This window comes from Perognathus longimembris, chromosome 8, assembly GCF_023159225.1.
Source record: "Perognathus longimembris pacificus isolate PPM17 chromosome 8, ASM2315922v1, whole genome shotgun sequence".
Taxonomy (NCBI): Eukaryota; Metazoa; Chordata; class Mammalia; order Rodentia; family Heteromyidae; genus Perognathus; species Perognathus longimembris.
In genome coordinates this window covers 44,789,141-44,809,468 of record NC_063168.1, presented here as the reverse complement: position 1 = coordinate 44,809,468, position 20,328 = coordinate 44,789,141, and the positions used below count along the sequence as shown (strand labels likewise).

The window sequence follows — 20,328 nt, the reverse complement described above, 5'->3', positions numbered from 1 at the left end:
GTTGTCCAACTAGCTGCCACTTACAAAGAATGACATTCCCATTTTAAACTATTTAAAAGATACCTTTACAAACATTTCCCCTAGCCAAGACACATAGCAAAAGAAAATAGTTGCACTGACAGCAATACTTAGAAGACAATATGCTATAAACCAACTGTACAACTCTGGGGGGGAGGGAGTTGGGGACGGGGAAGGCGGGAAAAGAATGAGGGAGGAGATAACAAGTTTGATAAGAAATGTACTCATGGCTTTACATATGAAACTGTAACCACTTTGTACATCATTATGACAATTAATTAATTAATTAAAGAAAAGAAAATAGTTGCACTGATAATAATAAGGTACACACAGAACAAGATATGACTTCCTGAGTCTCAGTGCAGGTAAAATACTTACAGTGTTTCATTATTTGGTTTTCTCACTGTGCTTTCACATTGTTTGGAAAAGTTTTCAAAAATGGAAAATGAAAAATTCTGTCTGAAAGAGAAGATGTAAAAAAAAAAAGCAGTTGAGCTTTTCATCTTTAAACCTGATCATGTCTATTTATGCTTTGTTCACCCAAATTCTTTATCTATTCTCCCACTTGTGTGATCTGCACCATTGTCCTAACTGAAATTTTTTCCTGAGGAGAGAGTAAAGCCTTCTGAATTGTTATTCAACTGCTTCCAGCTTAGATAAAATGCTTCTGAATGCTAAGTGTTTTGTGTGGGCTCTAGAGATGAAAAACATAAATTTGTTGTATTGAATCACAGATTTTTTTTCAGAGCATATTAAAAGCTACCTTTATGGTGTATTCAGTATGCTTCTTACCAACTTCTTTTCTCCTTATTGGCCTTGATTAAACCACTCGGAGTTCATGGCTTTGAGTTTTATTTGTGAATCTTTGTATAAGGATTCTAACATGCTGGACATGACATTATACAAGGTGGAGTTTAGACCTTTTGCTTATGTGTAGAAACTACTTTGGAAATGACAAGAAAATGAAACAAGGCTTGAACTTCCCTTGGGGAGTATTTATGTAGGTATGAAACCTAGGGCAGGTTAAAAAATGAGTAAAGAATTAGAAGCAAGGAGAGCTGCTTTGAGAGTCTGAGCTTCAACTGAGGAGGAAGGAAAAATTGAGGTCGCTCCAACTGGATGTTTTCCTGCATCTACTTCTCCATTGACAGTGAGACATTTCTCTATAGAAATAACTGTACAACAGCAGAAAGGTAGGGATTATAGAAGAAGTACCCAATCTATGAGACTCTCAAAAATTAACCAGCTTGTCATTTTGCACTAGAATTGTAACTTCTTAAACTTGGTGTGTGTGTGTGTGTGTGTGTGTGTTTGCGTGCTCACATGCTTGTGTATGTTATGCTGGTCTGACTTTGTATCTGACAAGAGATATCGTGTATAGACAAACACAGAGTGAACAGGAAATGTCCCCTCTGTCTGTTTTGAAATGTGAGTCACAGATATGAATCTAGGGGTTCATCTGCCCAGGCAACATGGGCCATCTAAGCATGTACTATCCAAGCATGTACTATCTAAGTAGAGGAAAACTCAGTGTGCACAGATATTCTATGGGTATCTTCAGGTCCCTACCCTCACTAGCCTCCAAAAGTTTGGCTTTGGGTAGGGGGGAGGGTCACAAAAGCTTTAGGGAGTCAGCTTGCAATTCCAGTCAAGAGAACTTGTGTACAAGCATTCCAAGCTCCCTCAGAAACTGGCCCATAATTATACAATCCCAGTTTTGGTTTTGTTTTGCTTTTTTTATACCCATAGGTAATATCTTTCAATGGGAAGAAAAGTCTTGAACTGAAGACCTGTATGTCAGTAATTTCAACAACAATGGGACCTCTTTGCCATAAGACTGTAGGTGTCTCTCTCTACTCAGCTTCATCATCAACCAGCATCTGTGTTTTTCAAATCCTCTCTCAGCCTCTTGCTCACCATCAACCCTTTCTTAACCTTGCTACCACAATGAGGGTTTATAAAAGTAAATTTGACTGATCTTGTTTTTAATTCCTCATTGCTCTTTATTCTCTAAACAACTTCATCTGGCACTCAGAGCCCTTCCACGGTCCACTTCTCCCTGGCTCCTCTCCCCCTATCTACCCATAAGTCTTCTTGCTCTAGTTTTTCTGAATGACATTCACCTAGTGTCTCTTACCTATGTGTGGTCATATGAATGATTCCTTCTTCCATAAACGCTGCACATTTACACATTCCTCTATGGCCCATACATTCTTCCTCACTGCTAACTCTACTATTACACCTGCTAATCTAGGTATACAGGCTGTTTTTTTGTTTTTGTATTTTGTACCCCTTATGCTATGTGGGTGGCAATGAGCTCACTCTTAGCCTTTTTTCTTTTTCAGACCTGGCACAGTAGTTGGAACATGGAGAGTTCACAGTTGAAGCTCAGTTAACAGTGTGTGACTTTGACACAGCAAATGTTATGTTGCCTCTGTTTGCTTTAACTTTTCAGGTAGAATCAACTCTAACTACACAGGCACAAATAATTTGAGATGCTTGGTTAGCTATAAATAGGTTGGTTCCACACAAAGACAGCAGAAGCCAAGTGTTACTCACTCAGTGCCTTGTCTAATTAATTGATTGCGAATATCTCTGCAGGCTGAAATAATAACTCTTCAGGGCAGTATTCCCTCCCATCTCTCTTTGCTGTAAGTTGTGACACATTAGTGGGTTATGGAAAGAATACAGCACATGGAGATTGGCAGTGAAAACAAACAAACTTGCTGTAGAATGGATTAGAATAGACATTAAGAGGATATCTCACATGTTTTAAGTTAGCTATTGCTTTGTTTTAAGTTACAGTGCTACTAAAGGTACTTTTTTTTTTTTGCCAGTCCTAGGCCTTGAACTCAGGGCCTGAGCACTGTCCCTGGCTTCTTTTTGCCCAAGGCTAGCACTCTGCCACTTGAGCCATAGCGTTACTTCTGGCCTTTTCTATATATGTGGTGCTGAGGAATTGAACTCAGGTCTTCATGTATAAGAGGCAGGCACTCTTTGCCATTAGGCCATATTCCCAGTACTTTTTAACTGTGAATCTTCATCAAAACAGAAAAACAACACTGTAAATCTTGCCCACCCCTGCCATCTAACTTAGAGGTCTATGATTCAGTAAGTTGCCCACCACTGGGCACAAGCAGCCAGGATGGTGGGCCTTTTCATTCATATATTAAGCTAATTCCTTTTTTAAAAAAAATTTCAAATTTTAAAATATATTGAGGAATAATGTATTCATGAAATACATGAAGTATATTCAGCTTACACATACATAAAGCTAATTCTTAAAAACAAAGTTCTACATTGAAGTAAAAGATGCTTTTCTACTGGGAGAGAAATAACTTTAAAAAGCAACCCTTTACTAACATATTTAGTACCATTTTAAGTGGAAGATTCGATGTTGGGTAACATTCACTCTCCTGAACCTGGCTCCTTCCACTTCTTTAAAACAGTGATGCTCTTTGCTAAGAATTAGAGCGGACTAATGCCAGTTTTTGACGTATTTTGCAATTGTTAAAATAAGGTATAATTCAATTAGTTCAGAATAGGCTATCGAGGTCTTTCAGCTGCAGGGGAAATCAACTCCTTGGCAGCAGTTTTCATAAGGAAATGTGACAAGGCGTTTTCTTGTCTTTCTGAAAGCAACCCCATGGCAAAGTTGGCAGGAAGGCACAGAAGGGGCAGGGAGCTGGTTCAGATCTGAGTTCCTACCACAGCTGGGCCCCTCCAGCTTTTTTTACTTACTCTTTCTTTGGCACATTCCTAAAAGCACAGCAGTGGCTAGGGTAAGTCAACGTGGCTTCCAGAAGATTGGTAAATTTCTCTCTTGATGGCAGTTTTTTGAGGGAATAGGATGACATGGCAATTAGTGTCTGAATGGACTCCAGCCCGTAGCTTGGCAGGGTCTGCAATTTGGTGGAAGAAATATCCCTGAACCATACAGGGGAGAGAAGCTTTTTATTTATTTATTTTACACATTTCATTTTGGGAATGAAACCTTCCCTCCATAGTCCTGTCATTTCCGCTTCTGACAAATGTTTTCTCCATTTTGCTTTTCCTCTAATTCTCCATTTCAGCGACTCTCATTAAGATTTGAATCCAAGAAAAAAAACGTGCTATAAGTTTTTTTTCCATAGGTACCCCATTATTCTTTTCAAGGTTAAGTATAATTCCATGTACCTGTCATACATTCATTAGCATTTCTCTCCCTTACCCACCCCTCCCTCTTTCCATTTAGCAGAGGAGAAATAACTGCTTGCTTTATGAGGCAGCAGGCCCCTGAATGACATCAGCTTTTGTGCCTCTACCCCAGGGGGAAATAGAGTTTCAGATGCTTCAGTCTTTGATTGATCAAACCCTGCAGGGGAGGTTGTCATGAAGTGCAGGCTGGTTGCCACATTAAGAGCCACTGTGTGCCATTCAGCCTTTGCCATCTTCCACTTAGGAAACAGAATGCAGATTCTCTGATGGCAGGGGAGATAATACTGTCCCAAGCAAGGGAACTCTCCGCCATGCCAGCACAGCTGTGCAGAAGGCTCAGGCCTTGAAAGCAAGGTACCAAAGGTCCTTGTTTGTATTAGGCTTGAGGCAACCTCCAGAAAAACGCTGAATGTGTACAATGTCAGGAGGAAGAATAGTCAATGGGTATTTAAACATTCTGCTCATCTTCTAGACAGATGCTGCTGCTGTTCCACTGAACTTGGCCAGCAGCCCAGCCCCCTCTGTGATCTGCCCAGATAGTTTGTGTCCAGCAAGTGGGAAAGGATCAGTGGCTAGTGAATGAGTGGAGGATGAACTTGACAACATGGCCTGAGGACAAGTACAGGCCCTTGAAGGAACAATTGAGGCAAGAGAATTTGCCCCTAGGGGGCAAATTGAGACCTTCTTGAGACCTTGTTGATCTAGGTAAATTGGTGAGCTCATTCTGTATTAGTGTTATTCTCACTGATTTGATAAAGATTGAGCTCGGGACTCTAAAGACAAGGTAAGCAATGCCTCTTATTTTTCCTTTTGTGAGGCTTGAACTCAAGGCTTGGGCGCTGTCCCTGAGTTTCTTTGTGCTCAAGGCTAGTGCTCTACAACTTGAGCCACAGCTTCACATCTGGCTTTTTCTGAGTAGTTTATTGGAGATAAGAGTCTTATGGACCTTCCTGCCTGGGCTGGCTTTGAACCTCGATCCTCAGATCTCAACCTCTTGAGCAGCTAGGATTATAGGTGTGAGCCTATGGAGCTGGCTGATTGTCTTTTGTTTTATTTATTTTTGAGTGGGCACATTTAAGATCTTGGAAATAGTCTGGGAATGTGGCTTAGTGGTAGAGTGCTTGCCTAGCATGCATGAAGCCCTGGGTTGATTCCTCAGTACCACATAAACAAAAAGCCAGAAGTGGTGCTGTGGCTCTAGTGGTAGAGTGCTAGCCTGGAGTAAAAGAAGCTCAAGGATAGTGCTCAGGCCCTGAGTTTAAGCCCCAGGACTGGCAAAAAATAAAAATAAAAATCTTAGAACTGGCAAGTCCTCATTATAAAGGAGTATCTGTCTGTGGGTGGATGGCACATACCTATGGTGCAGAGGGAGGAGACTAATCTGGGAGGGGTTAGAAGGGATTCCCGTCCTGGAGGTGGCATGAGAAAAACTAGCTGGGAAGGAAGAGGCCTATGTTTGCCCCACCCCCCGCCCCCCGGTGCAGAAATATCAGCCAGGTGCTGGCAGTGCCCTTGGTCATTTCTAAGCGACTGACCCAGCAGCTTTTCAAGACTGCCACCCAGGACTCTGATGATCACACTCACTTGTCACAGTTCTGGGCAAGCCTAGAAACAGCTCTTTGTCCAGGGTCCAATACTGTGTGCCAGGCTGGGGGGAATCCAATCAGCCTGTAAGATCCTGAATCTGGTGGACTCTGAGTAGGTAACATCTAGAGTAGGAAGGAAGTCATGGAGTGCTGCCTCTGGGGAAGGGATGTGGTCTTCGTGGAAGAGCTGCACAGGGTCTGGAGCTCTGCTGCATCCCTTTCTCCCTGTAGCTGAGTTCCTTTCTGTGAGATCTTAGGCATCCTGAGCCTTTGCCAGGAGAAGACAGATTCAATTTCCTATTCTTTCTAATTTTCCTTATCCCCTGTCCCCATTAACTGAAGTAGCCAGACTTGTTCCTTGTAGCCAGGCTTGTTCCTCATACCAGTGTGAGACAGCCAGACATACAGTTTAGCAGAGTCTGGTCAGGTGCCAGGGGCAAGTCAGCTCTCTGACCTTGGATTCCATGACTGAATTCTTGGCAGGCAAGCCACCCCTTCACTAGCATAGGGAGCTACCTTCCAAGTTTGCAGTTAGAAACTCCATTAGGGCCTTTCAAGTTCAGTGTTGAAGTCCTAACCCCTAGTGTTTCAACGTGTGATCTCATTCAGAGACAGGCTCTTTATAGAAATAATTAAGGGGAAAACAAGACTAGGGTAGGCCGTAATTCAATAAGCTTGTCTTCTATAAAAAGGGGAAATTTAGCTAGGCTCTTGTGGTTCATGCTTGTAATCCTAGCTATTCAGGAGGCTGAGATCTAAGGATTGTGGTTAAAAGTTAGCCCAGGCAGGAAAGTCCATGAGACTTTTATTTCCACTTAAGCACCAAAAAATCCAGAAGTAGAGCTGTGGCTCAAAGGGGCAGGACACTATCCTTGAGCAAAAAAGCTTAGGGACAGTGCCTAGGCCTTGAGTTCAAGCCTCAGGACTGGCAAAAAAACAAATAGTGCAAATTTGCCTGGTGCCATTGGCTCACACCTATAACCTTAGCTACTCAAAAGGCTGAATTCTGAGGATCTTAGTTTGAAGCCAGCCTGGGCAGGAAAAGACGGTGAGACTCTTACCTCCAATTAACCAGCAAATTGCCAGAATGTGGCTTAAGTAGTAGAGCACCTGCCTTGACCAGAAAAAAAGATTCAGTTACATGGCTATAAACAGAAGAACTACTGAAAGCTGAAACATGTTCTTTCCTCTCAACACACAGAAGACAAACCTTGACCTTGAACTTCTGACCCCTACAAGTGTGACTCAACAGATGCTTTATCACAGCAGCCCTAATATGCTTGGTCTTTCCTTTCCACATACAGGCTGCAAACCAGGCTGAGTGTGTCACTAAACAGGCCTATTGGGCTGCACTGGGTGGTGGCAATACTGTACTCACAAGATGCTGGGCCCTGTGGCTCCTTGGAAAGCTCTGCTGTGCATCTTCTCCAGGCGTCCATTTTCTTTTAGCTCCCTGTCAGGGAAGAAGAATTTTCTTAGTGGAGTTTGTACCTGCAGGCCAGCATTTACCTGTGCATAGTTTGGTTGCTGCTCTGTACCTGGAATGTGTACGTGGGAGGGGCATTATAGTGGTAAGAAAAGATAAGGGCAGTAGAAAAGGCATGCTTGTCCCTGATGAACTTGTATGAATGCAGGCCCACCTTTCCTTTGCACTTTCCTTCTCACTTGGTGGAGCTCTTTGTCTTGCAGCTTAGAGAATTCACTCCCTCCTTTTGGAGATGCAAGAATTGCCAGCAGGCAGCTGGGAGAAGAGGAAAATGCTGCCCTGAGGCCAAGGCTGAATGGTTCAAGTGCGAGTGGGACTCTGTGTGGGACTTTCAGCTGCAGGGAGAGACCTTGGAGGGCTCAGAGTTGGTCAGTATGAACACACTGTACTTCACAAGTGTTTAAGGAAGAACCTTTCCCATGTTTTCCCTTTTATAATGCAACTGCAGTTCTTTGTGGTGTGCCTTCTCAGTGTGTGTGTGAGGGGAGGAATCCCAGCCAAGGCAGGAGATCGCTGCACACCCTGGGTGTGTAGATGGATGGTCACTGACAAGTATGTGTGCTATGGAAAGACAGGTGTTGATGGCCATTGTTCTTCAGGTCATGGCTGAATCCTGAGGCTTCAGGGCAGTAACTTGTGAGGTGGGGGTGGGAGCTCTGGCACTTGAGGTCAAAGTGGCTCAGTCTACAGTGCTCAGGAACAGCCCAGCCTGGTCCTGAAGAGCAGTCCTTTGCTTGGGCTCTGATGCAGGTTTCTGCAAGCACAGACTCTTCTCTGTGTGAACAAAGGACCTAGAAGACATGTCCCTTGGTTTAGGACTCCAGCAGTTGGGGGAACACTTTCTTTCTGTAAGACAAAGGTATGACTCCAAGAGTATTCTGGAGTGCTTTGGGCAACAGGCCCCGTGTTTATGCATCTGTTGTTCATGCGGTGATTCCAATCATGGGAACATGAATCTTCTAGCCCATTATGACAGTGTGACATGGTAAAATAAAACCAAGCAAAGATGCACCAACACCCAATGGCTTCCCTGCAGGATGGCTGGACAATTATAGGTCCAGCATCACCAGTCATTTAATACCTGCCTAAGGTCTTACATCTCACTCTGGGTGAGAGAGGCTGCTACCCAGCCTCTTCCTTGGAAACCCTCAGCCCTGTTATCACATGAACTGCTCAGTCTCCCCCTCCCTGACTTGCCCCCCACTACTCTTACTTTCAAAGAGATGAGGTTGTCAGAGTCAATTGTCATTTAAAATCTAAAATCAAAAGGCATTTCTCCTTCTTAAACTGCCATCACTCTTCCTCCTGATTTTGTTTTACCTTCAGTTCTAGTTATAAATTGTTGGGGATGGCTGTGCCTTTAAGAGGACAGTTGCTTTAGCCCGTCCCGCCTTCTTCCGGCTTCAACCTGAAGAGAAGTCCCTGCCCCTGGGGGCAAACACGTGCCTGCCATCATGGTGGTGGGAGCTCCCAGAGACCCGGCTCTTGGGAGGGTTGTGGTCTCCACCCATAGAGGAATTTTCATGACATCACCTGATGGGCAGCTCAGCTCAGCCAATCACTAACTTCCAGCTAGTCGCCCCAAGTCCCTCTCCTTCCCACCTTTGTCACCGTAATAAATTCTTCTGCCCTCCCTCTGGATGAGTGAGACGGGTGGACCATCCAGACGGCTCCGGGCACGTGAGGGGGGACTGACGGGGAAGGAGGTTTTGGCAACTTTCTCCTCAGCTTAGTGTAGTCCATAAGAACATGCTTTGTTCCTTCCGCAGGCAGGAGGGGTAAAGCCGAGTGTTCTTTCATAGTTTGGGATTTGGGCATCTCCCCGGGAGAAACGGGGAGAAGGGGTCTAGAACCCCAACAATAAATCACTGGAGATGGACTCAGTGAACAAATAGTCTCAGGTCAGCCAGGTCACATTAATTGGTCAATTTCATGAGCACTGCTGATGGCTTATTAAAACTCAGATCTTTCTGTGTACTGGTAACTAAATTATCACTTTGCTAAAAAATATAAATCAAATTCAGCCCATTTTCCTGGGGGCTACTTCTGAGAATTGTCTGTAGTCATGGGAACCTTGAGGTGTGAGAAGCATGGGCAGGATAACATTTTGAGGCACAATGTGAGAAGCCCCACCCCGCCCACAAATCCTCCAAACTGGGGAGCTCTGGGCATGATAGAGACCAACTCCCAGACCCCTGTGGGTGGCTGAGGTAGCCTTCTGGTTTGGTTCCCTTCTCCCTGGGCACTTTGAGCAAGTTGTCTATTTGAGGGCTGTGTGAGGTTTCCCTCTCATTATTCTGAAGTATTTTGGACAGGTTTACATATGAGGAAGGTGTCAGGAGCTGTTGTATGAAAACTTGGCTTCAGTTTGTACAACCACTCAAGTCTTCCCAGTTAAAACCTTCAGTGAGTGTCTTCATTTTTAGAAGAAATTCAGACTCTTTCCCTCTCCCCTCTGTCCTGCATGATTGGCTTCTGCTCCATCTCCAGTTTCATCCCATGCCAATCTTCCCCTTACCAAAGACCTTCCAGGCTGGGGATATGGCCTAGTGGTGAGAGAGCTTGCCTCGTATACATGAGGCCCTGGGTTCGATTCCCCAGCACCACATATACAGAAAATGGCCAGAAGTGGTGCTGTGGCTCAAGTGGCAGAGTGCTAGCCTTGAGCAAAAAGGAAGCCAGGGACAGTGCTCAGGCCCTGAGTTCAAGGCCCAGGACTGGCTAAAAACAAAACAAAACAAAAAACAACAAAACAACAACAACAACAACAAAAACCAAAGACCTTCCAGCTACAGGGGCCTCTTCTCAATTTCTGAGACTTACCAACTTTTCTCTCTTCACTCAGGACTGGGGGTAAGGCTCTTCTCCTCATTCTTGCATGGTGGACTCCTCATCATCCTTTAGTCTCAGCCTAAATATTCCATCCTGCATGAGGCCATCCCCAAGGTACCTTGCCCAAGTGGACCATTCCTCCTTCCATGCTTTCAGATCTGAGGAATGGGTTATGTCCTTCATAGTATGGCTCATTAGTTATACTGAATTTATTTATCTATTAAAATGATCTATTTTGTCTTGCCACATGAAGGCAGAGACTTCCACACAACACTCACAGACCCAATATTTAATATACTGCCAAATATAATGATAGTCCTTAATAAGCTTTGTTGAATGAATACATGAATGAAGTTGATTTGTGTTCTTGGCAAATATTTATGTTCTTGACTTCCTCTTTCTTGCTAAAATGAAGTGCTAGAGGATATAGAATTTTGGCTAGTGTGAGCCATTGTGGTACCTTTGTACAGTGGAGATCCTGCTGATCCCTAGCTTATCCCTCCAGTTCATCCCTCCCATTCCATTTCCCTGAGCTGAGGAGGTGATCTGCTAGCTTCCCTCTCACCCATTCTATTTTACTCTGGTCTTGTTTCCTCATTCCCTGTCTCTTCAAATTTTACATCTGATCCTTTAATTTTCCCTAGTATCCAGATGGCCTCAGTCATGAAGGACTTAAGTCACCTTTTCTGTTCAGAAGACCCAAGCATTTGGATCTTTATCCTTGTCCTGCCTCTTCCTTTCTTTCCTGGTAACATAGAAACTGTCTTCAGGCATCCATCTTATACTCCTCATGCCAGATCTTTCAGTGGTTTCTCATTGCTATAGAACAGTCCATAGGCATTAAAGCCTATTCCCCCCGCCCCCCCCACCCCGCACATACTTTGACTCTAATTCACAACACAGAACTCCCTATAAAATGTTGTCTGTTTTACTCAATTTTGGCTTTAGTTGAGCTTTCCATGTGTTCTAATTTTTATCTTTTCTTTTTGGTGCCAATATTGATGTTTGAACTCAAGGCCTGGGTGCTGACTCAGAACTTTTTTGCTCAAAGCTAGTGGTCCTTCCTTCCTTCCTTCCTTCCTTCCTTCCTTCCTTCCTTCCTTCCTTCCTTCCTTCCTTCCTTCCTTCCTTCCTTCCTTCCTTCCTTTTGTGCTAGTACTGGGGCTTAAACTCAGGGCTTGAGAACTATCCCTTAGCTTTTTCATTAAAGGCTGACAATCTACCACTTGATCGATCCATAGTGTCACTTCCCTAAGGTTTTGTTACAGACAACTGTAAGGTGATGAGCACCTCACCCAGTATCTGTGGTGGATCATATAGCTCCTCAAGCTTGAAAGTATGATGTTACTCTGGAAGAGGAGCCACAGAGAGAAGAGAGTGAGAACAATGAAGGGAACCATTCTTAAGGCCATCCAGCCTGCCATGCTATATTAAAGCTCTTCTGATGGGGCTTGGGGAGGAGTGTAGAAAAACAAAGAATTTCTCACCCTGTAGAAAGGAGCTGCCTCTCCATAAGCAGGAGGGAGATGGGTCTCTCTGAGGGGGCCTGTGGTAGCTGATTAGGCTGGGAAATAGTGTCACTGGATTTCTTTTCAGTGGGTCTTGGGGAAGAATTTTCTTCTGAAACATGCTGCATCTAACATACCATCATCCTGGGTGAGGAGGGCTAGAGAGGGGAGTTGTGAGATGCAGGAGGCATTAAGTTATGTGTTGAATATTTCAGCAAACTGTCAACTTCAATGCATGGCGGCTGCATCTGTCTTTGAAATCAGGTACTCTGGGGCTTCCAGCCAGCCAGTTGCCTAGTAACGTATGTGAAACACTGAGGACTAGCCACTTGAAAGTTTATTTATTTTTTTGCCCTGAGTTGCTTGTTGAAGATTGAATGTGATCTGGTAGCCACAGTAATACTTCATTTTTATTCATGAGCTAGGGAAATAAGCACATACTTACAGTGAAATTAGTGTTGTCCCATTGAACGCATGACTTTGTATTTCTTCAAATCCGTTTCCATATAGTTTGCTGAAGGAGGGAGGAGACATGGGTTAGGAATGGGAAGGAATTGAAGCATAGTTTGGAAGCACATATTCTTCCTCCCCTGGCACTTATTATTGAGATAATGACCAGAATTCACAATATCTAGCTCTGTTTCTCTAACATTTCAGACTCCAGTGCATTGCAGGGATAGGACTGCTTTTTCTGCTCTGGTTTACTTTATCTTTCACCATCACCACCAACCTATTAAGTACCTTTGAGGTGGCAGCTCCTGTTTTCTCATTCAGTTCTCATCATCATTTCCATTCTAAGATGAAAAACTCCCCCAAATCTTTGATACTGTCACTTGGCTTGCTGATGGTCTCTGGGAAGCAATGGCAGAGCTGGGATGTGAAGCTGAGCTGTGAGGCTTAGCTTCCTCCACCTCTGTGGTCTTCCGTGCCTCTGAGGGCTTCCTGGTCTGCTGAAAGCTGAGGGCGGAGCAGGGAACACTGATTCTGAGACAACTGTTTTTTTTTTTTCTTGGATGAGAATGTGGACTAGCTGATCCTCAGTTTCTACAGATACAAATGTCTGTGAACAGTTCTTGAAGATCCATGAATGGATACTGAAATTAATTTAGTTGAGTACAATCAGCATTTTTAAAAAGTGGAGTAGAACAAGTGGGAAATTGATGAGTAAAGTACAAGTAGGAATGAATACGTATTAAATTTAGTCCCATTTCAACGGCCCTTTATGAGAAAAGCAACTGGAGAAACTAGGAATCCATGGAACATTCTTCAATATAATAAAGGCTGTATATGGCAAACCTACAGCCAGTATTATAGTTAATGGTGAAAAGTTAAAACCATTGGTCTAAAATTAGGAATAAGACAAGGATGTCCATTCTCTCCTCTCCTCTTCAATGTAGTACTGGAATTCCTAGCAAGAGCAATGAGGCAAGAGAAAAACATAAAGGGGATCCAAATAGGGAAAGAAGTAAACTCTCCCTCTTTGCAGATGACATGATCCTGTATTTAAAGAACTCCACAGACTCTCTCCCAAGTTACTTGAGCTGATGTAAAACTTTGGTCAAGTAGCTAGGTATAAAATTAATCTATAAAAATCAGTAGTTTTCTGTATGTCAACAATAAGAAGATTGAGACTAAAATCAGGAAAGCGAGACCTTCCTTATCAGGAAGGACAATGTTGGAGAAATATTAGTACCAAACTTCAAACTGTATTATAAAAGTGTTGTAATAAAAACAGCTTGGTACTGGCGCAAGAATTGGCCTGAGGACCAATGGAAGAGAACAGAAGTCCCAGAAATTAACCCACAGACCTACAGCCAGCTAATATTTGATAAGGGTACTAAAAACACAGGATGGAAGAAAGACAGCCATTTCAACTAATGGTGCTGGCAGAATTCTACACACATGCAGAAAACTGAATCTAGATCCTTATATGTCACCCTGCACCAGAATCAATTCTAAATGGATGAAAGACCTCAATGTGAGATGAGATACCAAAAAAATATTATAGGAAGGGTTAGGAGAAACAGTAGGGCATTTATCCAATAGACCACAAACCAGGCCACACTAAAGCCACCAGAATAACTATGTTCATTGCAGCATTGTTTACCATAGCCAAGATGTAGAATTCAACCCACTGCTCCTCAGTGGGTGAAAGGATCAAGAAAATATGGTATACATACACAATGGAATTCTATGCTTCCATCAGAAAGAATGATATTGGACCATTCATAAGGAAATGGAAAGACTTGGAAAAAATTATATTAAGCAAAGTAAGCCTGGCCCAAAGAAGTAGCTTGCATGGTTTCCATTGTTTGTAGTTATTAGAATGTACCTATAAATCTACAGGTAAACACAATGGATGGTAAAAGACAAAAAACTTGGAAATGATAAGCAGGACTGTAAACATTCACACAGGGAGATCAAAGGAGGCTATTCTTGGAGCTATCACAAGGGCTCAATAGCTATGTGCATATAATCATATAAAATGATGTTTCTTAAAATGAGCCCCAAGAAATGGGAACAAGAGGTTTTTTTTTTATTTTACTCTTTATGGTTTTTTTGTTTTTGTTTTTTTATCCCCTTTTGTCGCTATTTTTGATTTCTGACCTTTGTCTTGTATGTAAGTTTATCTGTTTTGGGGAGGGCAAGGGGGAACACAGAAATGGAGGGACAAAGGGTGAACAAATACAGCAGTGATACTCACTAGACACTATGCTGAAATGAACTATACAATTTGTGGGGAGGGTTGGGAGGGAAATATTGGAGAAAATGAGGGAAGACGTGACACTATTAAAAATAAATGTATTCATTACCTAACCTATATATCTGTACATCATCTTTACAATACATTTTTTTAAAACTCTATTTTATATAGGAAACATACACACACACATACACATACACCACATACACAGAGACTGAGACATGAGAGAATCCTTAGAACACAGATGCTGGAAAGTGACAGGCAGAAATGATCCTGGAATGCTTGAGTGGCTCCCCTTTGTTTCACACAGAAGGAAAGAGGTTCAGGGAGATCAAGTAGCCCTGCTGTCAAGTCTAGAACAGGATCAGACACACATTATGTGGGCTGTTTCCAGTGCATCAGTTTTGTGGTTGTTTCGGGGGCTCTGCCCCAATATCCTCAAGGCCCACCTACCTTATACCAGTAGAACTAGGTTATAGAATTGCCTTCTTTAGCTGCCCTACTTAAAATCAGTGTGCATTAGATCAGTGTACATTGTAGTGTATTGAAATATCCCACACCACCTCATAAATTTATATATATGATAAAGACACATTAAATGAAACCTTTGCCCCCCCACACTTGCCACCCCAAAACCTGGGGCCTATGATGCCAAGTACCTGGAAAAAGCTGTCAGCTCAGCTTCCCTGGCAGAGAGCACCTTCCTTGGCTTGACTTGCTCTTCTAGAATTATAAGCTTACCATGGCAACTCTTAACTCTGACTTGTCCTGGATTTTTTTTTTTTTTTTTTTTGGTCAGTCATAGGGGTTAATCTCGGGTTGGGCACTGTCACTGGGCACTTGTGCTCAAGGCCAACGCTCTGTTATTTTTTTATTTTTTATTTTTTTGCCAGTCCTGGGCCTTGGACTCTGGGCCTGAGCACTGTCCCTGGCTCCTTTTTGCTCAAGGCTAGCACTCTGCCCCTTGAGCCACAGTTCCACTTCTGGCCATTTTCTATATATGTGGTGCTGGGGAATCGAACCCTGGGCTTCATGTATACGAGGCAAGCACTCTAGCCACTAGGCCATATTCCCAGCCCCTGTACTGGATTATTGGGTGCCATTAAAAAAGTGCTTTCTGTATCATTTTCTATTGGAGAATATGAGAAGGAAGTACTTGTTTTATGCCATTTTTTTTTTTTTTTTTGCAGAGTGGGAGGTAATCACATATAACCTTCCTGCCTTCTTCAAAACTTAAGCCCATGGGACCTTTTAAAAGTTTTATAGTTAGAATATTATTCTGTGTCAATCTCCCTGTCATTTGAGGGAGGGGTGATTTTATTTATAGAAATCTCTTTTACATGTAAGAATCATACCTCACTTTTCTCAGAACTTCTTTGGAATTGGTGTTCTTAAAGTCTAGGCCAGAATTTGTTCAAGCACTCCCCTCTATCCTTTGAATCTGAATTACTTGGACTTCTCTGTAAAAAATGTGGACTCAGAACAACAGTAGATCTGCCTTAGAACCCTGCTACGTCACTCTTGGGCACTTCATATTCAAAGGAGTATAAATCAAGAGACAGTTACCTTTGTACACATGTTTATTGCAGCTCTGCTCACAATGGCTAAGCTGTGGAATCAGCTCTGTTGCCCAATGATCAATGGATAAAGAAAATAATATGTATTACAATCCATGTAATAGTAGTCAGCCATAAAGAAAATAAAATGATGTTATTTGTGGGAAACTGGGTGAAACTAATTGTGTGTATGAGATAAACCAAGCTCAAAAAGTCAAGGATTGCATGTTTTTCTCATTTGTGGAATCTGCACTGATGGTGATGATGATGATGATGATGATGATGATGATGATGATGATGATGATGGGAAAGAAGTGAAAAAGGACAACTATCTGAAGAGGTGATCGTCAGAAGTAGGGAGGAGGAAAGAAAAGGATACTGAGGGTTATAGAGGATCAAGGGACAATACACACACACACACACACACACACACACACACACACACACACACACACTCATGAAGATCGAATAGTGAAATCCACCAAACACTGAAAAACAGGGAGGAGACAGGGTATATGGGAATATAATGGCAGAAGTGAACTTGTTTAAAATATAGTGAATACATCTATGAAATTATCACAGTGAAACCTCCTCACTAATATATGATAATTAAAAAATAAAATAAAATTTAGAAAAGAACAATACATTAAAAAATACTGAAAAAGCACAACTCAAGCCTACTAACCAGGCACACTACATAACGAATGCACTAGAACTAAGTAGTGTTCTTTAGGAACAGGCACTTTCATAGCAAGCTCTGCCAGTGAGAATCAGACATGCTAGTGTGGGAATCCTTGCCCCAAAGTCTGTCATGATAGGGTCAAGTTCTTACCTTTTCCTTGCTCAGAACTAGAGTCTAGTCCTCTTATTGCTTTCTCTACCTCCTAAAGGGTGGAGCTACATCTCTAGTGGGTCAAGATAAAGCATAGGGATGTAGCTAAGTGCAGAGGGCTTGCCCAGCATGTGCAAGGGCCCGGATTCTATACCCAGCCCAGCCAAATAAATAAAGGAAAGAGGAAGTAGCCTGTTTTTACCAGAGCAAAGCTGCTTGTAGTCATCTGCATGCCTCTTCCTTATCAGTGTTCTCTGCTGCCCAGATACATATTAGATGTGATCTTTTTGTTGTTGGACTCATAATACCATTTCTCTGGGTATAACCTTTTGATTCAGTCCATAGACACCCGAATCTATTAAAAAAACTGAATCTTTTGGGCAAGTTACTCAAGATCTCTATGCTTAAGTTTGTAAGTCTGAAGTGAGGGATGATAATAAGAGTATCTATTGGAGAATATGAGAAGATTTGTTTTGTGTGTGTGTGTATGTGTGTGTTTAGGGAGGGTAATCACATATAACCTCATAAAGCTATTGTGAGATGAGAGGGGTAAACATACGTTAAGCACTTAGAAGTAGAACCCAGTACATTCTTGATGAGTTTGTCCTATTATTATTTTTGTATTTTACATTTATGATTTTGTCTGATTTTTTAACCAACAGCCTGGGTTCTACTAGTCCCAGTTTTCTGAAGACTGCAGCTCAGACATTTTCCTTTCGGCCACTCCTCCCCTCTGTTCTTACCAGTTGTACACAATGGCACACCCCACCTTGTTTTGATTGAAAGAGCAGCTTCTTTATTATTGGAGAATTTGCAAATGTTAGAGGGAGACCTTGTGCTGTCAGGCTTGCACAATGCCTACAGCGTCCTTTAGAAACATCTGGAGAGTCACTTCAGATAATGTTTTCCAAATGTTCCTGGTGCCAGGGACACAAAGAGGCTCTCTTTGCCAAGGGGATTCTGCAGGCACAGGCATGCAATTCCCCCTCACTCCTCTGCTGCACCAACAGCCTGGTGCTTGCAAATATTGTCTAGCTTCTCTATTCAAATGTCAGTGGCTGTGAATTAAATAGAGAAAAATAACATCTTTTTGTTCAAAATAAGATGGGGGCATTAAAAATTAATCACAAGTGATATTCCTTAATGCTGTCTTGAGTGAAATTTAAGTATTCCTGGCATCTCTGGAAGTGCTTCTGTTAATAGTATTAGACATTTGGTCATAATTTCTTCTTAGATCATGTGACCACCTAGTATTTTTGGGTGATTTCAAAGAAGAAAGATGAATTAATGTTTGCAAATCTTTAAACCTTGAGCTAGGTATTAGTGGCTCCTGCCTGTGATATAGCTATTCAGGAGACTGAGATCTGAGGATTATGGTTCAAGGCCAGTCCAGGGAGGAAAGTCTGTGAGACCCTTATTTGCAATTAAACACCCAAACTCTGGAAGTGGAGATGTTCCTCAAGTAGTAGGAATTGAGTGCAAAAGTTAACAAGAGCATGAAATCCTGAGTTCAAGCCCTAGAAACAGTAAGGAGGAGGGAGTGTCCCTTTTGTAGAAGGACAATCCATAGCAGCTTAGAGAATATGCCCTCTGGTAAGCAAATTCTAGCCAAAGGACAGCAGAAACTCTGAAGAGAAGACTTCCTGCAGTCACCGCTTTCTTCCTCATTTAGCATTTTGCTAAAGTCCTTTAGCATCTGAATTTCTCCTTGTATAGGGAGAAAAGTCTAGTAGATGCATTGGCACTGGCTACATCTGTAACTGAACAGTCATGTTCATTGTTATGCTAGTTTTGAGTATGTCAGGACCCCCATTTCTGTGGGCCTCAAAGCCTGTCTATGGTATACACCCACCCCCGATCTGGGCAAGTCTCCTGCCTGTAAGCAGCTCCTCTGTATCTCAACCAAGATCACGTTAACTTCTCTGGCATTACCATATGTAGTAAAAAAAGGAAAGTGTCAGGTATCAGAAAGAATGATGACAGTAATGGATTCTAATATTCTGAATAACATGTTTGAGAAAGCCATATTCCAGTAATACTTAAAAAGAGACAGCACAAGGGAGGGGAAAAGAATAAAAAGCAACAGAGGAAGCCTCTTCTTCTTTTTCTTCAAAAAAGAAGTGCTGGATAATAAATATAGATGAATGACATAATATGAAAATGGCCGTTTGGGAATGGAATCATCATCTGGTGGTGAAAAGTTGTTGTCCAACTGAGTATTATAGCCACTCAGAGTATCTCTCCATAGCTAACATAAACAACAATGGGAAAATCAATCCTTACAATACAGAAGTCTGATAGTCTACCCTCTAAGCAAGCCACTGGTAGAAGGACAAGGTGACATGAAGTACTTCCTGGTTGGATGCATTGAGATAGACACAACATTGCCTTTGCAAAGCTTGTGTGGAAATGTTGGCGCTGAATCTAGTCACGGATATATAGTCAGAAGAATGTAAACAACTGGCCTGACCTGCTAATAGGATTCAGTGTCATGGAGAACACAGGAAAGATGAGATAATTCAGGGAGTGGGGGAGATGAGGGAGGTGAGATAGGAGCATAACAGCAAACACATGCAGAAGCATACATCAGATTGTAAGTTTAAAAAAAAGTCCCATTGCAGCATTTTAATTGAAATGCAGACTACAAGCTAGATGATGTCATTGAATTCCTATTGATTATATTAAGTGTCATGGTCCATATTTATGTGAACTATTACTATAGGAAAGATGCATGCTGAAATGTTTAGGGATGAATGTCACTCGTGCCTATATTTGTGGGATGGTTTGACTAAAAGGAGGTGTTCATGCTTCTCATATAGAGACAGAATGGACATGGCATGCTAATAATAAATATTTGGCAAATCTGAGTAAGGAGTATAGAAAAATAATGTTGGTTAAAAATTAAAATAAAGGGGGTGATGAGACATAATGTTTTGGGGAAATTCTAACAATGGATTCTGTATTGCTGAGAATTGGATTCTAGCTGTGGTGAATTGTGGTCATTGTATAGTTGTTAAGATGAAATTGGATCTGCTCAAGGAGACATTAATAGTCACATCGAATTGACAGAGACAGAGGCTTGACTTTCCAGGCCTGATCTGACTGAGGCTCTTCTATTTAAACTAAAAGGTAGACTCCTGCACTCAGCAATCTCATGGATATAACTGAGGGATTTTGACATTTGTCTTTAAAGGGTCTTAGAAAGTAATTACCATGGCCTTTTCTTGTCTTTGTGGTAGTCAGGTGAGTCAAGGTTGTTCCTCTCTGCCTCCTGCTACTTTAGTCATGCCCCAAATCCTGTTTGCTCTAGTTTCATAAGGTCTTTTGCCTAGGCAATTCTCAGACCAGAATCTTCCTACCTCCTGAGTAGCTGGGATTATAGGTGTGCACCACAAGGTTATTTCCTTTTTGAGACTAGTATGACTGCTCATCCAAAATATTTTAAAATTGATCTAGGGTGGGACATTTTAAGGGGGCCTCTTGAGGAGATTTAATGAAAAGCCACAGTAGCTATAAAGAGGCACAAGAGTATAATGCATAGTTTTAGCATTAGTCCTGTGGAGCTTTTTCCTGCCTTGAGTGAAGTGCTTTGTTCTCATTAAATGAACT

The 20,328-nt window shown here is 42.2% G+C and overlaps 1 protein-coding gene across 1 annotated transcript in view; it reads right to left on the bottom strand.

Annotated features, from left to right (window-relative positions):
• The window catches only part of Lhcgr (luteinizing hormone/choriogonadotropin receptor), a 61,297-nt gene that overhangs the window by 8,331 nt on the left and 32,638 nt on the right, over window positions 1–20,328 (bottom strand). Inside the window, exons 7-10 of the mRNA XM_048352219.1 lie at window positions 12,073–12,141; window positions 7,180–7,254; window positions 3,760–3,945; window positions 397–477 (exon numbers count right to left, since the gene is read on the bottom strand). Coding sequence (XP_048208176.1) covers window positions 397–477; window positions 3,760–3,945; window positions 7,180–7,254; window positions 12,073–12,141 — 411 coding nt within the window. The remainder of the gene's footprint in view (window positions 1–396; window positions 478–3,759; window positions 3,946–7,179; window positions 7,255–12,072; window positions 12,142–20,328) is intronic.